Source organism: Eretmochelys imbricata, chromosome 23, assembly GCF_965152235.1.
Source record: "Eretmochelys imbricata isolate rEreImb1 chromosome 23, rEreImb1.hap1, whole genome shotgun sequence".
Classification (NCBI taxonomy): Eukaryota; Metazoa; Chordata; order Testudines; family Cheloniidae; genus Eretmochelys; species Eretmochelys imbricata.
In genome coordinates, this window is record NC_135594.1 from 1728927 (window position 1) to 1748370 (window position 19444).

Below are 19444 nucleotides of genomic sequence, written 5' to 3' on the forward strand. Positions count from 1 at the left end.
CCAGTGGAGGGAGCTACCCCAGTCTCCAAGCAGTTGTCTGTGACCAGCCCTGTGTGCTGGGACCAGGGGAATGAGATCCCAAGCTGCGTGTCTGGGAAAGGAGAAAGTGTGTCCGGCTCTTCTTTGTCTGTGGAGCTGACAGAAGGGGCCTTTCAGCCTGTGACGGCTGAGGGTCGTGCAGTTGTCTCAGAGCTGGTTCTGGATTCAGCTAAAGCCCAGGAAGGGAAGGGTCCTAAGTTTGTGTCTGCTCGGGAGAATGGCCCTGTAACTAGGTCGCATCCAGTTAGTGTCCTAGCAAAATCCCAGAGACCAGACAATTCTGGTGCTTGTATTTTGCCTGTTGCTAGTGTGTGGCTGGGAAAGGGTGTCACAACTCTGTCTAATCAGGGTGAGATCCTAGCCAGGGCACAAGGAGAGTGTGAAGGTGATTTGATTGTGTTACCTACTGAGGGTGTGGAAACCTGTCGCAAGAAGGAAAAGATTCCTGAACTTGTGTGTGGCAAAGGGAAGGAGAATGCTTCTGACCTTTTATCTAGGAAGTCTGTCAGTTTGCCTGAAAGGGGATTGTGTAGGAATGGGCCAGAGGTAATTCTGGATGTAAGTGAGATCCAGAAAGCGTCTGTTGTTGCTCAGGAAAGTGTTCCTCTAGAGCAAGCCCTAGGGAAAGAGGGTAAGAGCAGAATTTCTGTGAGGGGTGAATTGTTGCATAGAAAAGCCCCTAGGGAAAGGAATCCTCATGGAGTCTTTGCAAGCAGTTTACTGAAACTGAAGGGTGTGAAAGTGATTTAATCAAGAAAGTTTCAGTTCCTAAAACAGCCAGAAATTTTCTGTGATGAATAGAAAAGAAGTACTTGTGGCACCTTAGAGACTAACCAATTTATTTGGTGAATAAAGCCACTGACTTCCCTGTTGAAAGATCCAGTGTGGATAGCTTTGAGAAGGTCTCAGATGGAGAGAAAGCTGTTAAGAAAGTTGAACAGGCCTATAACCAAGTGGCTGTGTTTGGCCAGCTTGTTGGGGAGACAAGGTTGTTGAGAGAGGAATGTCTCCATGCTAGTTCTGTAAGTGAACAGTCGGTCTCAGGTTTGGAGGGAAGACTGAGGAGCTGAGTCTGCAGAGCAGAACAGCTGGGCAGTTAATCTCTCGAGAATGCAGGGGATGGCAGGTCTACTCTCATCTCTAGACACTTTGGATCTGACTTGTAGTCTCTCAGTGAACTTAGTATCTGATTCCAGGTGGAAGCAGAGGTTGGTAAGGGAAGGACCACAGAACTTTGAGTCTGGCTTGGTAGTGAAAATGGATGATTTCTCTTTAAGATAGAGTCCAGCCTTGGAATCCGTAGCAGTGAAGGATCTGAACTCTGGTGAACTGGCTCCTGTCTGTGGTAATGCAAATTACTTGGCTGGCAAGGAGAAGACGGACTTGCTAATAGCTGTTAGCACAGAGAGCACGCCCAATCAGCCAGTGAATTCTGTTAAGCAAGAGAAATCAGGGTTTGATCCATCAGGACAAGGAGAAAAAAGAAACCTTAATTTTGCAAAGGGAAGCCACAGGCTGACCCTAAAAAGCCCAAACCTCACTGGTATTGAGCCAAAGGGGTGGCATGACAGAAACGATTGTAAATGGACACTTGCAAAGCACTTGTAACCAATATGTTGCTATTACCAAAAACTGTAAAAGTGTCCAGTGTGCCCAATCTTTTGGAAAATCCCTTGACCATGTTAAAAGTGATACATAAGATCACACTTTGTGTTAAAAGGCCTGGTTATACTGTACGCCAGCTGGGGGTCTGGCCCCATTGCGTCCAGTGGAACCATGGCCCATTCACACCAGCCGGGGGTCTGGCCCCACAATTCGTTATCAGTTTAGCTCCTCGGTTTGTGATGAAATCAGCTGGGTGCTGGCACAGGTTTGCTGCTCATATGTTTGTAGCTCGTAAGCATCCGGGCGGGATGAAAGGTTTGTAGCCCGTCCGTTCTTCACAACGCTCTGCTCTTTCGGATTTCATTCCTAGCAGTGCGTGGTCCGTTCGCTAAATCCCACGGCTCTGGTCTCTAAGTTACACAACACCAGGCCCCATTAAAGGGAGACTAGCGAGTTGTGAAAATGCACCCATCTACAGAACGCAGCCCAAGGCTTGAAAAGGTTTTCACTAGTCGCCAGTAACTGTCCACTTGCCGCTGGGGTAACCGTCGCGTTCAGTCTGAACAGGGCTGCACTCGTCGATAGTTGTTACTCGTTAGTGTTACGGCAGTGTCTGGGCACAGGACAGTCAGGGAGTGAGAGACTGCCCCTCCCTGAAGAGCCCACAGCCTACCTGTATACAAAGGGTGTGAGGGGAAACTGAGGCACAGAGGGGGGGGGGAAAGAAAAGGAGTACTTGTGGCACTTTAGAGACTAACCAATTTATTTGAGCATAAGCTTTCGTGACCTACAGCTCACTTCATCAGATGCATACTGTGGAAAATACAGAAGATGTTTTTATACACACAAACCATGAAAAAATGGGTGTTTATCACTACAAAAGGTTTTCTCTCCCCCCACCCAGAGTAACAGAGTGTTACGGCTGTTACTCTGAAACCTGTCATTATGCAAGAGAGGGGAAATTAACACATATTGCACCACCAACTGCCTCTTCCCCCTGGCTTTTCCTGCATGCCCCGAGAATCAAATCCGGTTAGGGAGGCAGAATTGCCTGAAAACATGTTGCATCACCTGCAAAACCATTCGGCGGTTACGTATCTCCACTGCTAAGACAATCAATGGCGCCCAAAACCCACCTTTCAAGACCCACGGGTCTTACACGTGTAGATCACAACCGGGGGGTACCTCATCCACTGCATGGCATGCCCCCAACACACCCCTGCGGGGGAAAGGACGCACTCCCCGCACGCCCGAATGAACTCCCGCAGGAAAACGAGAACAGACAGAAACTCCCCAGATCTGACCTCTCAGGCCTCGTCCTCCCAGGAAACCTGCCCGACACCTTCACGAGATGAGCCCAGGAGCGTCGGTTCAGAACTGAGCTCGGCCCCAGAGAATCGACACCCTGGATTGATGGTTCTCTGCCGCACTCCGTAACCCACCAACCCCACTTCCACCTGTCCACCGCCCACTTCACCCCATCCCGAGTGACGTGTTCGCTCCGGATCTGTCCTGCTCTCATGTAGGCCTTGCTGGATTCCTGGGCGTAACCAAAGGCTGGGCACCAGAGCAGGGTTTGGCAGAAGGGCAATGCATTCCAGCGAGCCAAGGAAGCCGGCTGGGTGCACAAACCCCCCCCCCCCAGATCTCTCCAGTGACTGTAAACAGATTCTTAGGAGATTGTACCAGCACTGCCTGGCACAGACATGCACAGCGCCAGGCGCGGCTTTGGCCCAAAGGATCCAGCCTGGCCGGTTCGGGGTGACAAATCGCGGAGGTTTAAAGGCCGGGGGAACGGAACGGTGACCCCCATTGTAGGAGGAAGGGGCACCAGGACTGAATGCAGCAGGCCCTGCTTGCAACAGGGGGGTCATCCTGCAATGCACCTCACTTGCTACGTGGGGGGCTGGAATGCCAAAGGGGTGGGGGTGGGGTGCTTCTACCTGGGGGTGCAAGCTGGGCGTAAAAAGCCCTAGGCACCATTGGACCCGCCCCTTGCCAGCAGTGCAGGACAGAGCTGATGAGTCTTCATGGAGAGTCCCTCTTTCTGGCTGGGGGTCCTAGAACGGTGGATGGGCCTGGGGGCGAAGCCTTAGTCCTTGGACGGGGGACGCCCCAGAGATTGCCCTGGCTGCACAGTCCCGCCCACCCGCTGAATCCCCGAGGGCTGGGTTAAGCGGCAGGACAGCAGGACGGGCGGTCCCACGAGCAGCGGTGGCTCGTGGTGACCGATGGTGGCCAGCGGTGGGGGGAAGCCAGTTGCATTGATCGATCCCCTGTGAACGCACCTCTGAACTCTGGGTCTTCGCTAACCGACTGACTGGGGTGCCAGGGAGAGGGCGGGGGTGGCGTGTTAAAGGGAAAGTCCTTCCTTTCCCCTTTCTTTGCTGCACAGATGCCGTGCTCGTGAGAGGGGGAGTCCTGCCTCCTAGAGCAGCCTAGGGGGGGCAGGAGGTTTTCCCAGGCTACTGGGAGGGGGCTCAAGCTGGTTCTGTTTGCTCTTGTTAAGAGCAAACCCTAGGGCCTGACCCTGGCCTTGGCTGCCGGCTCTGCCTGGCAGAAGGGTCTCACGAGTCAGAATGAAACGGATGCAATCCCCTGAGCTTGTGTGTACAATGGAGAGCCCCCCCCCGTCCCCTGCACACAGGGTGCTCTCCCGCGGGAGAAGCAGAGACAAAAAGAACCGCAGCGGACAGATGTCAGGCACATGGTGTAACGCACAGCTGGAGACGAGCATGCCTGGCTTCATACGCTTAGTATTACAGGTATTACGGCTGCATCTTGAGGCCCTGACCGAGATCGGGGCCCCGTCGTGCCAGGCGCTGCCCAGACCCCGACCGAGACCAGGGCCCCGTCGTGCTGGGCGCTGCCGAGACCCCGACCGAGACCAGGGCCCCGTCGTGCTGGGCGCTGCCGAGACCCTGACTGAGATCGGGGTCCCCGCTGGGCCGGGCGCTGCCCAGACCATGACTGAGATCAGGGTCCCCACTGGGCCGGGCGCTGCCCAGACCGTGACTGAGATCAGGGTCCCCGCTGCGCCGGGCGCTGCCCAGACCATGACTGAGATCAGGGTCCCCGCTGCGCCGGGTGCTGCCCAGACCCTGACTGAGATCAGGGTCCTCGCTGGGCCGGGCGCTGCCCAGACAAAGAGCATGAGACAGTCCCTGCTTCCAGAGAACTCACAATCTAAATAGAGAAAGGGAAGGGAATTATAGTCTCTCCACAAATGGGGAAACTGAGGCACAGAGAGGCAGGTGCTTGCCCAAGGTCTCACAGGGACTCTGTGGCACAGAAGAATTGAAGCGAGATCTCCCGAGTCTCAGCTCGGGGCTTTTACCACAAGGCCTTCCTCTCAGCCCCCTTACAGGTGGACTGGGCGACCCAAAGCCATATCCTGGCTGGATTGCCCAGTGCCTGAGTGCTCGAAGCACCAGCCGTCGCTTTGGTCTGATCCAAACCTGCTCTCGGCTGCGCCCATGTTTAAACAACGCCGGCAGCCCCAGATAAGAACCGTATCCACCCAGCGCAGGTTACAACCCCCCCGGGGAAATACAGCCCAGCCGGCCTGAAACCAGCCAGCGTAAAGCCTGGGATCCCCATAGAGCTTTCGGCCAGAGCGGGATTGTTTTGTCGGAGTTCCCGCGGACCCTCTCCCGGCTGACGTCCGAGAGACGCCTCCACAGGACCCGATGGGGTGCGGAGATGCAACGACGCTTCTGCTGCTGGTCTGTATTTCAGGCCTGATCTACCTCCTCGTGCGCAGGCCGAGCTCCCGAAGAAGCCACTTGCCCCCCGGCCCCGCTCCCCTGCCTTTCCTGGGCAACGCGCTGCAGCTGAAAGCTGAGGGGATGGTGAATTCGCTCAGGAAGGTAGGTCATGTCCGCCTGCGTCCCGCGTTTGCTCTTCCCAGGGGGAGGTTAGGAGCCTGCTACTGCGGCTATGAAAGAAACCCTGGCATCCTCCCCCGCCACCGGGAACCATTCCCGCACGAGGAGAAGTGTTTGCAGCAGTATCCCCGGCTCACGCTCTCTCCCTGGCGCTGCGGGGTGGCACGGCATCTGGGTGTATTTCCCCCCTTATTCCGTAGGCCTGGGAACCCCAAACAAAGCTCAGGACCCCGGTGCGCTAGGCGCTGTACGTCCAGATCGCGCGGAACACCGGGCACCGATGCATTCTGCCCCGGAGGGCCCCGCATCTCAGCGGTGCTTCTGGGCATGGGCTGGAAGGTGCGACAAGCCCGCCTCAGAATCAGCCCATTAACGATTGCTAAGGAAAGCGGTGGTGCAGCCGAGCGCCGTGAGCAGTCTAGTCGGCCTCGCCGTGCGAGCACCCCGCTATAGTTCGCGCCGGAAGAGCTAGAGATGCTGATTGCCCAGAGGAACGGAGCTATAGAGGAGAGAAAGGAATCGGGATTCTCTGCCACCATCCCCCTTCCAGGCCTTAGGCACCCTGACGTCTCGCCAGCTTTGTGCGCTGTGCACAGGCTGGGGTGGATATCTGGGGCAAGGAGAGCTTTAGGGGTTGGGTGGGGTGAGCGGGCGCGGGGGAGGACACGGGGCGGTTGCTTGTGTACATAAATAACCGTGAAAGGATTTTTGCACGGTTCCCCAGCCCAGCTGGGCGGCGGCTGCACGAACAGGGTGCCAGTGAGAAAGCCGATTGATCCGCTCAGCGACTGCAAACCAGGGGTGTCACTTCAGAAAAATGCGGGGGGCGGGAATTTGTGTCGGCCTGTAGAACTTGTCATGGGATCAGATTGTAGCCTGCAAAGTCTGGCGGGGGAAGAGGGCAAAACGCGGCAAGTGCAGGCCTATGAAAAGCCGGGCATGCGTGCAAAGAAAGGTCTGGGGAGGAGGGAGGGGGGCAACTGCCCCTACCCCCATCCCCTAGCAAATCACACCCCTGCAACAGACTAGCGCATGGGGACGGATTCTGCTCTCAGTTCTGTCCCCGGCCTGATTTCTACCGCAGCTCAGGGACAAGTACGGCCCGGTCTTCACGGTTCATCTGGGCCCCCGGCGGGTTGTGGTCCTGTGGGGGTACGAGGCTGTGAAGGAGGCCCTGGAGGATCAAGCCGACGAGTTCAGTGGGAGAGGGAAGCTTGCGGCCTTCGAAGAGATTGTCCAGGGGTTTGGTGAGTTCTGCAGGCCACATATAAGGCATGTGGTCTGATGGCTGGGAGCCAGGACTCCTGGGTTCTATCCCCAGCCCTGGGAAGGGAGAGGAGTCTGGGGTTACAGCAGGTGGGGGCTGGGTTCCAGTCCCAGCTCTGGGAAGGGAGTGGGATCTAGTGGTTAGAGCAGGTAGGGGCTGGGAGCCAGGACTCCTGGGTTCCATTCCCACCTCTGGGAGCAGAGTGGGGTCTGGTGGTTAGAGCCTCCGGGAGCCAGGACTCCTGGGTTCTGTCCCTGGTTCCGCCACTGACTCAGTGAGCCAGCTTGGGCAAGTCCACCTGGGTCTCCTTTCCCCCAGCTACAGACTCACCGGGGGGGCTGTGAGGTCACTGAACGCCTGTTGCTCACGTGCACAGAGCACCCTGGCGTGTCAGCAACGCGTGGTGTTCTCACGAGTGCTCTGGACAGCCACACGCCCCTGCCCACGCCCCTCCCGGCGGGCCAGTCCCCGCTCCCGGTTCCCCGGCCTGTGCCCTTGGCGGGACGCTTTGCACAACCCTCCGATCCCCAGGGCTGCTCTTCTCCAACGGGGAGCGGTGGCGGCAGCTGCACCGGTTCTCCCTCGCCGCGCTGCAGGACTTCGGCACGGGGAAGCGGAGCGCCGAGGAGCGGATCCAGGAGGAGGCCCAGCACCTGGTGGAGGAGTTCAGGAAAACCAAGGGTTCGTCTATTTCTGGGTTCCTCTGCATGGTCGGGTCAGGGTCTGGGGAGCAGCTGCGGGGGTTCCCCGTTCATGCCCTGCGCCCCTCCCTGCTAGAAGCTGTCAGACATTCTGGTACCAAAGCCGCTGGACCGGGGGAATGTCCCATCCCCTCTTCTCCTTCCAGGTTCGCCCTTCGACCCCACGTTCCTCCTGAGCCGCTCGGCCGCCAGCGTCATCTGCTCCATTGTCTTCGGCCAGCACTGCGATTACGCGGACGAGAGCTTCCTCGACTTGCTGGCCAAGACCAACCAGGTCTTCGTGCGGCTGAGCTCCACCTGGGGACAGGTGAGCGGCCCAGGGAGCCAGGGATAGGACCCAGAGCTCCCAGACACCCCCCTGGAGGAGGATCCCCAGGGGGCCACCCCTGCCCCCTTTATCCTGCAGGAGTGGGACAGAGACACCTGAGAATCAGCCCCACAGACTCATAGATGTGGGGCTGGAAGGGACCTCAAGAGGTCACTGAGTCCAGGCCCCTGCGTTCAGGCAGCACCAAATCAACCTAGGTTGACCCCGACGGGTGTCTCTCCAACTCGTTGTTAAAACCCTCCAGGGTCGGGGATTCCACAACCCCTTACGTCACCTGTTCTTAACTCCCCTGAGAGCTGGAAAGCTTTTCCTAATCTCCAACCGAAAAGTCCATTATCACCGATCAAGCCCTTTACTTCTTGTCCTACCCGCAGTGTATCCCCAGCCTCTTTCATAGAGTCATAGGGTTAGAAGGGACGGCAAGCAGGGGTGCCGGGGCGCCATGGCCCCACCACTTTTAAATAAGGGCAAGCGATGGGGGGGAGGGGCAGAGAGGAGCGAGCAGGGGCGGGGTCTGGGGGGGGGAAGAGGCGGCCTGGGAGAACTGCAGGAAACAGGAAATATACAAGGAGATCAGACTAGAGAGTAATCTTCTGGCCTTGAAACCTCTGAAACGCTGGGGCTCGAGAGAAAAGCTGAGCAGGGAATGTCACACATGCGCCCCCCTGGTTTTCTCTGCCCTATGTATTATGCTCACAACATGCCAACAGAGAGGTGGGATAAAACCATCAGGCACTCGCGGGGAAGGTTGCAATGTAACCCCGTGGAGGAGGCTTCGGAACGATAACACACAAGAACCCGGACACACAGAGAGACAAAACAGGCGGCTCTTCCAGCACCGAGGCACAGCTCCCCCTGCCCGCGCCCGGCTGCCTGTGACCAGACACGTCCCTGTAGGGCCACAGGCCTCCCAGCAGGACGGGGAAACCCCAGAGCATTTCAACACGGTTTTCCATACCTCACCCTGCAGCTCTACGAGATGTTTTCCTGGTTCATGCACTTCCTTCCGGGAGCCCACAAACAGATCTTCCAAGACCTGGAGGACATCAACAGCTTCATCCTGGAGAGGATCAAAGCCAACCAGGCATCTCTGGACCGTGATAACCCGCGGGATTTCATCGACTGCTTCCTCCTCCAGATGGAAAAGGTCTGGAAAGAGAGAAGCTGAGACGGACAGACGAGGCCCCAGTGTCCTTTGTTTCACACGTATGGTTCAGGCATCGCCATGTACTTCAGGGAATCAAAGCAAGTTTTTAAACTCCCCTTTGTCCTGATGCCCACAAAACACCTGACCACCATTCGGCGGCTTGTGTGCTGGAACCATGGCCTATCAGGCTGGCCCACAGGGCCCAGTGATCCCTTGTGTTCCCTTGATTCCCTTGTGTGCTCTCTTGCCTTATACTGAGCTCTGAAGCTCTTTGGGGCAGCGTGTTTTTGCCTGACCCACAACTGGGGCTGGCTCGCGCTGTGGTAACACAAGTGAATAATGAATTAGTAAATATCTGAGTCCATCCAGGATACCTTAGCACCTCCACTGTCTCTTAGTACCTCCAGGGAAACCTGGAACCTCCATGCTCTGGTAGAGCTGAAGTGGGTAACTGTAACCCGCTCGGGCTCGGACACCCAGATTTAGGGATGCAAACCTTGATTTGAACCAAAACCATTTCTTGTGGTTAACAACTACTATTAAAGCAGAAAACAGGCAAAATAAACCAATAAATATAATGATCCGTTACCTTCTCCTGGGGCGTAGGCAGGGTCGGGATGGATTGTTCCTCCGATGCTCCAAATACCCCTTTATACTTCAGCACATATGTACACAGCTGCCTGACGTATTCATGACCCTTCTCCCGGTCGCCATGATGCATTATATAGCTTCCGATCAGCATCGAACCCGGCGACACCCACACTGCATACATCACACCCATCTACGAGATTAACCGTTTCGTTGGTTAATTGTCATCAAGCCTACCCCACCCAGAGAGAGCGACCGCGGAATGGAGGGCTGCTTGGTGCAGGGTTATTTTTCCCTTCTCTACTTTCCTGTTCTTGTCCTTCATGGCACTTTCTTGTTTATCTCAACTTCTTCTTCTGGCCACGGGCCTCGGGGGTGGGGGGGTGGGGGGACGGATCTCATAAACACACCAGCATCAGTTATTTACCAAGCAACTCACCCAGCTTTACCTCGGGTTCCTCCTGTGGTTTTAACAGACACTGATTTCCCCTCCGAGCCCGTAGACAAGTCCCTGTGGAAATCCTCACCAAACCTTAAGACACATGGGGACTTCCCACAGGCTTAGGTCTGACCATTATCGTTCCAACATAACCCATACATTTCAGCTCTCCAACAGGGCCTCCATAGTAACCTAGACTCTCCTTGGTCCCTTACGGCCTCCATGGTAGCCTGGTGCCTCCATGGTAACCTGGCAACACCATGGCAACCTGACAACACCATGGCAACCTGGCACCTTGTGGCATCCGAGGGGCTGGGGGCATCAGCTCAGTCTCTCACCCCATCCGCTCCAGATGGGCTGTCAAATGACTGTTTCAAAGGGGCAGCGGCCTGCCGGGTTGGGGACAGATCCAAAGGCCATTGAACTCCATGGGGCTATGCTGACTTGCCCCAGATGAGGATCTGTCCCTGTCCCCGTGATAACTCACATGTCCGCCTGTGCTTTCCAAGGAAATTCTCAACCCCGCCACGGAATTCCACCTCCGAAACTTGGTGATGACCGCGTTCAACCTGTTCTTCGTTGGGACCGAGACCGTCAGCTCCACCCTGCGCTACGGACTCCTGATCCTGCTGAAACACCCGGAGGTAGAAGGTAACTGAGTCGGCAGGAAGCTGGTAATTAGGTTACAAGCTTGGAATAAATGGGCCAGATCCCCAGGTAGCGTCAACGGGCCTCGCTCCCTTGACTCTGGTGGAGCTGAGGATCCAGACTGAATGGGTAGTAACTTTTGGCCCGCATCTGGAGTATTCAGACGTGGAATGAATTTGATGGTTCTCAGCCCCGTGCCTAGCACCCCTTACCCGTATGTTAGCATCTGCCACCCTTCTCAAGGGTCCCTCCGAGTCATACCTTGGTAGGGAGCTAGAGAGGCAGAAAGAACCGCAGGGTCTGTCTGCGTCCAGCAGCCTGAGTAGAGAATCCCCCGTGTAGTCACCCCAGCAGAGTTCTCACTCTTCTCCGCGGTGAGGGACCCAATGGGTGTCACTGGCTGGCTGACACCAGGGAACCCCTGGAGGGACACACTGGACTGAAGCTGCCTGGCCAATGGGCCAACCCTAGAGACCACCCCGCAGGCCCCCAGCCATGCTGCAAAGCAGGCTCTCAGACCGGCCAAGAACAAAGCCCTTCCATTCCCCGGCCCACGATGGGGCGTCCTGATGTCTCCAGCCCTGCCGTGTTCTATGTCCTGCTCACCTCTCTCTAGAGAAGATGACCCAGGAGATCGACCAGGTGGTAGGGCGCAGCCGCGTGCCGGCCGTGGCGGACCGGAGCCGGATGCCCTACGCCGATGCCGTGATCCATGAGATTCAGAGGTTCAGCGATGTTATTCCCATGAACCTCCCGCACGCCCTGACCCGGGACACCCACTTCAGGGGATACGCCATTCCCAAGGTAACAGCTCACAGTGTCCGTACGGGGACAGATTCCCTTCCCCCCTCCTCCCCGAATGTCAACCCGCAGTAACTGCACGGGAGCCAGCGTTACACCGACGGCAATCCAGGGTAACCAAGCGAAATTGTCGCCAAAGCAAGAGTGGGATCATTAGACCCATTTTGCAGAGAGGGAGACTGAGTCAGGGGCCACTCCAGGAATAGAACCCAGGACTCCTGAGTTCATCCCTGCACTCTGCCCATTGTCTCTCCACCTCTCTGCTGCCCAGGGCACGGAGGTGTTCCCAGTGCTGAGCTCTGTGCTGCGGGACCCCAGGCGCTTCAGGGACCCAGAGAGATTCGACCCCGGGCGCTTCCTGGACGAGCAGGGTCACTTCAAGGCGAACGAGGCCTTCATGCCATTCTCCACAGGTACGGAGTTGGGAGGGTGAGGGGACATCACAGGAGCCTGGCTGCCCCCCAGAGGTGGCTTCTGAGACACGGGGAAGGCGCCCCTAGGGGTAGAGATAGGATGACATGCCCGACAGAGACATTCCTTCTAACTCAGGGGTTCTCAAACTGGGGGTCGGGACCCCTCAGAGGGTGGCAAGGTTATTATATGGGGGGTCGCGAGCTGCCAGCCTCCACCCCAAACCCCGCTTTGCCTCCACCATTTATAATGGTGTTAAATATGTAAAAAAGTTTTTAATTTAAAAGGGGGGGGTCGCACAGAGGCTTGCAATGTGAATCATAGAATCATAGAATCATAGAATATCAGGGTTGGAAGGGACCCCTGAAGGTCATCTAGTCCAACCCCCTGCTCGAAGCAGGACCAATTCCCAGTTAAATCATCCCAGCCACGGCTTTGTCAAGCCTGACCTTAAAAACCTCTAAGGAAGGAGATTCCACCACCTCCCTAGGTAACGCATTCCAGTGTTTCACCGCACTCCTAGTGAAAAAGTTTTTCCTAATATCCAATCTAAACCTCCCCCACTGCAACTTGAGACCGTTACTCCTCGTTCTGTCATCTGCTACCATTGAGAACAGTCTAGAGCCATCCTCTTTGGAACCCCATTTCAGGTAGTTGAAAGCAGCTATCAAATCCCCCCTCATTCTTCTCTTCTGCAGGCTAAACAATCCCAGCTCCCTCAGCCTCTCCTCATAAGTCATGTGTTCTAGACCCCTAATCATTTTTGTTGCCCTTCGCTGGACACTCTCCAATTTATCCACATCCTTCTTGTAGTGTGGGGCCCAAAACTGGACACAGTACTCCAGATGAGGCCTCACCAATGTCGAATAGAGGGGAACGATCACGTCCCTCGATCTGCTCGCTATGCCCCTACTTATACATCCCAAAATGCCATTGGCCTTCTTGGCAACAAGAGCACACTGCTGACTCATATCCAGCTTCTCGTCCACTGTCACCCCTAGGTCCTTTTCCGCAGAACTGCTGCCTAGCCATTCGGTCCCTAGTCTGTAGCGGTGCATTGGGTTCTTCCATCCTAAGTGCAGGACCCTGCACTTATCCTTATTGAACCTCATCAGATTTCTTTTGGCCCAATCCTCCAATTTGTCTAGGTCCTTCTGTATCCTATCCCTCCCCTCCAGCGTATCTACCACTCCTCCCAGTTTAGTATCATCCGCAAATTTGCTGAGAGTGCAATTCACACCATCCTCCAGATCATTTATGAAGATATTGAACAAAACCGGCCCCAGGACCGACCCCTGGGGCACTCCACTTGATACCGGCTGCCAACTAGACATGGAGCCATTGATCACTACCCGTTGAGCCCGACAATCTAGCCAGCTTTCTACCCACCTTATAGTGCATTCATCCAGCCCATACTTCCTTAACTTGCTGACAAGAATACTGTGGGAGACCGTGTCAAAAGCTTTGCTAAAGTCAAGAAACAATACATCCACTGCTTTCCCTTCATCCACAGAACCAGTAATCTCATCATAAAAGGCAATCAAAGGGGTCACCAGTACAAAAGTTTGAGAACCACTGATCTAGCCCATTTCAGTTACAGGTTAGCTGATGCAGGAAGGTTCGCATTCAGCTCCCATGGCAGTAAGAAAATGGGACCCTTGTCACACCAGGCGCTGCCCAGACCCCGACCAAGATCAGGCCCCCGTCAGGCCGGGTGCTGCCCAGACCCCAGCCGAGATCGGGGCCCCGTCAGGCCGGGCGCTGCCCAGACCCCGGCCGAGATCGGAGCCCCATCGGGCCGGGCGCTGCCCAGACCCCAGCCAAGATCGGGGCCCCGTCGGGCCGGGCACTGCCCAGACCCCGGCCGAGATCGGGGCCCCGTCGGGCCGGGCACTGCCCAGACCCCGGCCGAGATCGGGGCCCCGTCGGGCCGGGCACTGCCCAGACCCCGACCGAGATCAGGGCCCCGTCGGGCCGGGCGCTGCCCAGACCCCGGCCGAGATCGGGCCCCCGTCGGGCCGGGCACTGCCCAGACCCCGGCCGAGATCGGGGCCCCGTCGGGCCGGGCACTGCCCAGACCCCGACCGAGATCAGGGCCCCGTCGGGCCGGGCGCTGCCCAGACCCCGGCCGAGATCGGGCCCCCGTCGGGCCGGGCACTGCCCAGACCCCGGCCGAGATCGGGGCCCCGTCGGGCCGGGCGCTGCCCAGACCCCAGCCAAGATCGGGGCCCCGTCGGGCCGGGCACTGCCCAGACCCCGGCCGAGATCGGGGCCCCGTCGGGCCGGGCACTGCCCAGACCCCGGCCGAGATCGGGGCCCCGTCGGGCCGGGCACTGCCCAGACCCCGACCGAGATCAGGGCCCCGTCGGGCCGGGCGCTGCCCAGACCCCGGCCGAGATCGGGCCCCCGTCGGGCCGGGCACTGCCCAGACCCCGGCCGAGATCGGGGCCCCGTCGGGCCGGGCACTGCCCAGACCCCGACCGAGATCAGGGCCCCGTCGGGCCGGGCGCTGCCCAGACCCCGGCCGAGATCGGGCCCCCGTCGGGCCGGGCGCTGCCAGGCTCTGCCCAATCACAGAGTGAGAGACGATCCCTGCCCCACAGAGTTCAAAGTCTAACTTGGGTTAAAAGAGGCGAGAGCAGGCAGCAGCTCGGAGTGGCAGCTACTGTCTCTCAGGTTCCCTAGGGGCTTTAAGGAGCTGCCGTGTCTTTCCTGCGGTTTTATCCTGGGGCTCGTCTACACGGTTCTCCCACCGGCGCAGGAAATCCGCCTCCCCGGCAGGTGGGAGCTGCTGACGGAAGAATTTGTCCCTCGACCTAGTGCTGTCTGACGCAGGGCCGTGGGCCGGCTTAGCTGTGTCACTCAGGGGGGTGGATTTTTCACACCCCTGAGCGCCGGAGCTAGGTCAGTCTCATAGCGCAGACCAGCCCGAAGTTACAAACATATCTTATTTTTTGTCTGAGGCCATGCAGCAAAGCCAGGAAGAGAAACCCGTGCTCCTGAAAGCTCCCTGCCCACTAGCCTAGCCTGCCTCTCCCTTAGCTTACCCTGCTAGCTCTCAGCCTCTTCCCTACCATGCTCCTCTCCCAGCCCACAACGTGGGAGGGAGGGGTGGTAGCGATTTACGGGATTATAAAGATAATCAGGGCGGGGCGTGGTTAATTTCACCCCTTGTTTTCCTCCCTAGGGAAGCGGATCTGCCTGGGCCAGGAGCTGGCCAGAATGGAGCTGTTCATCTTCCTGACAGCCATCCTGCAGAACTTCACCCTCAAGTCCCCCGTGCCCCCCCGGGACATCGAGCTCAAGCCGCCAGCCAGCGGCTTTGCCCACGTTCCTCCCTGCTACCAGCTCTGCGTGGTGCCGCGCAGCGGAGGGAGCCAGGCGAAGGAGGAGCGGCCCAAAGATCGTCCGCAGGGGACAGCGGGGGCTCCGCCGAATCACACACCCCCAGCAGCCAGCCCAAATGCAGGGCCTGGGGCGCTATTCCCGTGAGGAGGAGCAATGGAAGAGAGGAATCCGGTGTTTCTTCGATGCTCTGTTTATTTGCAAATGTATCAAGCCCCGTCTCCCCAACCACAGAAGGAATCAAATAACAGGAGGGGGTTTCTTTGCTCAGAGCTCCACTCCTCTTCGCAGATAGCTCTCGGCCCCAAAAACTCTCCCTTTTTCTCCGGGCCACACTCCTAGGGCTTCCCCTGGCTGTCTCCTCGCCTTTTTGCTCCTGCTCTGTGCCTATTTCTTGCTGCTTCGCTCTCACACAGAGCCACAGATGGATAGGGGTGTGCGTGTGGGGACAGAGAGATGCATGGTCTAGTTATTACGTCGTCCTGCCTTGAGTGCAGGGGACTGGACTAGATGGCCTCTCGGGGTCCCTTCCAGTCCTACACTTCTATGATTCGATGCATATGGGGGGTGGACGGGTGCACGTCATGATGAACAGTCATAGAAATGTGGGGCCGAGGTCACTGAGTCCAGCCCCCTGTGCTGAGGTAGAACCAAGTAACCCGAGACCAGCCCTGACAGGGGTCTGCCCAAACTGTTCTTAAAACCCTCCAGTGACAGGGATCCCACAGCCTCCCTCGGACGCCTGTCCTGGAGTGTCACTCCCCCGAGAGTTCGAAAGTTTGTCCTCGTATCGAACTGAAATCTCCCTCGCTGCAGATAAAGCCCCTGACTTGTCCTGTCCTCAGTGGACACGGAGAGCCATTGGTCACCGTCCTCTTTATACCACGTGCTCAGGTCCCCGCTGGGCGCAGTCTGCTCAAGAGGAAACAGATGCTTTTGTCAACCTTTCCTCCCAGCTCAGGTTTTCTAAACCTTTTCCCCTTTGTCCTGCCCTCCTCTGGACTCCAATTTGTCCCCATCTCTCCTAAAGGGCAGCCCCCAGACCTGGACACAGGGCTCCAACCGGAGCCGAGCACAGGGGGACAGTGACTTCCCGCCTCTGACATCCGACATGCCGGTCAATACACCCCACAATGAGATCGGCCATTTTCATAACTGCATTGCATCGTGGGCTCAGATTCATTCGAACCCCCGGTGGCTTTTCAGCAGTTCGGCCACCCAGCTGGTTCCCCCCCAGGCTGGAATTTTTCCCCCCTACGTGCGGTACTCTGCACTTGTCTGTATTGAATTTCGTCTGGTTGATTTCAGACCAATTCTCTCATTTGTCCCGGTCGTTTTGAATTCTCATCCTGCCCCCAAAGTGCTGCAACTCCACCCGCCTGGGAGCCACCCGCAAATTCTACACCAAGCCCGGGCTGCCGTCTCCACGTCATTAACGAGCGGTGGAATGGCACCAGCCCCAGGACCACCGCCAGGAGGGCTCGACGAGATCCACCCTCCCTGTCTGACAGCCAAGCCTCGATCATTTCTGGCTGCGAGTGGTCTTTGAATCAGATGGGCACCCGCCTGGTAGTAACTTCATCCAGGCGGCGTTTCCCTAGTTTGCTCATGAGAATGTCAAAAGCCAAGATCTATCCCGTCTCCTGTTTCACCCAGATGCGGAGTAAGGTTTCCTGGGGCCCTGGCAAGTGGGAGGCCCCTCCCCTCCCTTTCCATCTGTGGTCCCGCCCCCATTCTGCCCCCTCCCCATGTGACCCCGCCCATGGCCCCACCCCTTTCTGCCCCTTCCCTGGAGTCCCGCCCCTGTTCCACCCAGGGTCCCCCCCATTCCACACCCCCCAAGACTGGAGAAGCTCTGTCTCCCCGCCACAGCCCCAGGCCACAGTGGGGAGTGAGAGCTCCCCCAGCCCTGGAGCCGTGGCAGGTAGCGAGAGGACCTCCAGTCCTGGGGCTGCAGCGGGGGCTTCCCCTGCTGCCCCCAGCTTCTTCCTGGGACAGAGTTGGGGGTCCGCTTCCTGCACTGCCATGCCTGCCCCGCCCCCCCGGCGCTGCTGCTGGGGAGCAGGGTCAGGGCATGGGGGCTTTCCCTGCCCCGCCAGGGCTCTGGGGCCTCCCAGTTGGCTGGAGTCCCCGGGCACGGGTGCCAGAGGCTGATCTGCTTCCCCCCATCCACTAAGCCAACAACCCTACCAAAGACGGAAATTAGACAGAGGTTAATGGAGTTACAACCCCTCCTACCCGCAACCCAACCCATTTTGCTTAGCACCCAGCTGGGCTCTTTCCCACTTCGGCTCGAAACGCCAGCTGATCCTTCAACACGCCCCAGCCTGAGCCACCACGGGGGAGAGAATCTGCTCACCCAATGACCGTGCAACGCTCAGCCATGATCCAGGCGCATCCGCTCTGCCCCGTCGGCTGCTGATGGCCCCAGTGACTGAGCGAGGGTGGAACCGTGCGCCAGGAAGACGGGCAGCCGCTGCTGGCAGAACAGTTTGCTCGCAGGGTTGCCGAGTGGCTAGAGGGCTGGGATTCGGGAGACCTGGCTCTGCTCCCAGCCTTGTTCAGGAAAAGTTAGCACATATGACTCCATTTTGGTTTGGGGCCCACCATTGTCTAAAAGCAAACAGATCATGCACCAGGAGAAGTGTTCCCGCGATACTGCATTCCTGTGAAAACCCCCCCCACCTTGTCTCCAGCCTGCCTTGACTCCCAGTATCTGTTCTTTCTCTGTCCCTAACTCCCTGTCTCCCGGCCTTTGATGTGAGGCCTCCCATCCTGATACTAGAAGTTACTGATGCATGGCTTTAGGACCATGCTGTGTAATTAACATACTAGTTTAGCACGAGGAATGCACCAAGCAGGGATAGGTGGTAGATAAGAAAAGGGTTTGTTTATTGGCTAAGGTTTCCGATGCATGAGGGCAACATGCTTTGCTAAAAGGTATATAACCTTTGTATAATCTGTATTTGGGGTCCCCTCCTGACTAACAGGGGGGCACCACGCTTGAGCGTAATAAACTTAGTGTTTTTTGGGAACTCGGCAGTTGTGGACTTGGTTCATGTGCCTCAGCCTAGATTCAAACTGTGTGTGTCCTATCAGGTATAATTCGCAGCAGTTTTGTGCGTGTCCTATCAGGTATAATTCGAAGCAGCCTGCTGGGTGACCTTGGGCAAATGACTGACCTGCTCCATGCCTCAATTTCTCCACCTGTAAAATGAGGCTAATCATTCTGAACTGCTTTGAAATCTACTGCTGGAAAGTGCTGGGGAAGAGCTTGGCATTACTGTTTCATCCTCTGCTGTGAAATCAATTAAAAAAACCATTCTGAAATGGTGCCTTTTCAAATAACTCGTGTATTGCAGGCTGTCAGCCTGGAGGGTGATGGACGTGGAGTAGGGCCTGGCCTGGAACCGGAAGCAGCAGCTCGCCGTGTGTATCCTCTAGATTCACAGAGGGACACCCGTGATCCCCCAGTGATCCGTGCTCAGCACAGCTAACAGGGAAAGGTTGTCTGGCCCCGGACACAGACGCACTGGCCCAGGAACCAATCCTCGTGCTAGTGATTAAGTAGCGCAGGAAGGGGGACGACTATTTTCCATGAACTGCCCCCCCTCCCCGGTCAGAAAATGCTGATTCGTCAAAATGAAACCGGTCCACGGAAATGGCTCCGTTCCTGTGACACTTTCCTCAGGGCCAGGCTGGTCTGAACCAGAGCCAGAAGCTGAGCCCCTGAAACAGCCAATGGCTCAGAAGCCAGGACCCGCAGGTAAGAGACCCAGGTTCAAGACCCTGAATCAGACCGAACTGTGATTTCCACCTGGGTCTCCTAGGTCCAACCCCGGGGGTAGCCAGAGGGTGCTCTCCCCTGTGATTTTTCGTGAACAGTTTCCAAAGGCCTGGTTTCCATTCCGCCGCGGCGTGAAGGCAACTGTCGAACCTCGCCCTCTGTCACGCGGTGAAATTCTTGCTTTCCGGCCAGCCCGGTCCCGCAGCGACAGTCACTCATTCGCTGGCCCCGGCGGGGGCCAGAACGGGCCGATTGCAGGGAGCGATTCTCAGCAGGGCCCCTCCGGGAACCGCCTGGTCTGGTTTCCCGTTAGCGCCGCTCTTTTTAACTCTTTCCGTTACCAGGCACCCGGGATTTCTATCCAGGACTGACCGTGGAGGGTCTCTTTGCACGGCTGGTACTGCTGTCTGAATCCCCTCCCCCCCGGTTGGAAAATTACAATGAAAATGAA

The 19444-nt window shown here is 57.2% G+C and overlaps 1 protein-coding gene across 1 annotated transcript; it reads left to right on the forward strand.

Moving 5' to 3' along the window:
* Window positions 1-5333: 5333 nt before the first annotated feature.
* LOC144279091 (cytochrome P450 2G1-like) lies at window positions 5334-15353 on the forward strand. The gene is made up of 9 exons (XM_077840533.1): window positions 5334-5513; window positions 6616-6778; window positions 7330-7479; window positions 7646-7806; window positions 8798-8974; window positions 10511-10652; window positions 11266-11453; window positions 11722-11863; window positions 15049-15353. The coding sequence occupies exons 1-9, from the start codon at window positions 5334-5336 to the stop codon at window positions 15351-15353; spliced, it is 1608 nt and encodes a 535-aa protein (XP_077696659.1).
* Window positions 15354-19444: the final 4091 nt, after the last annotated feature.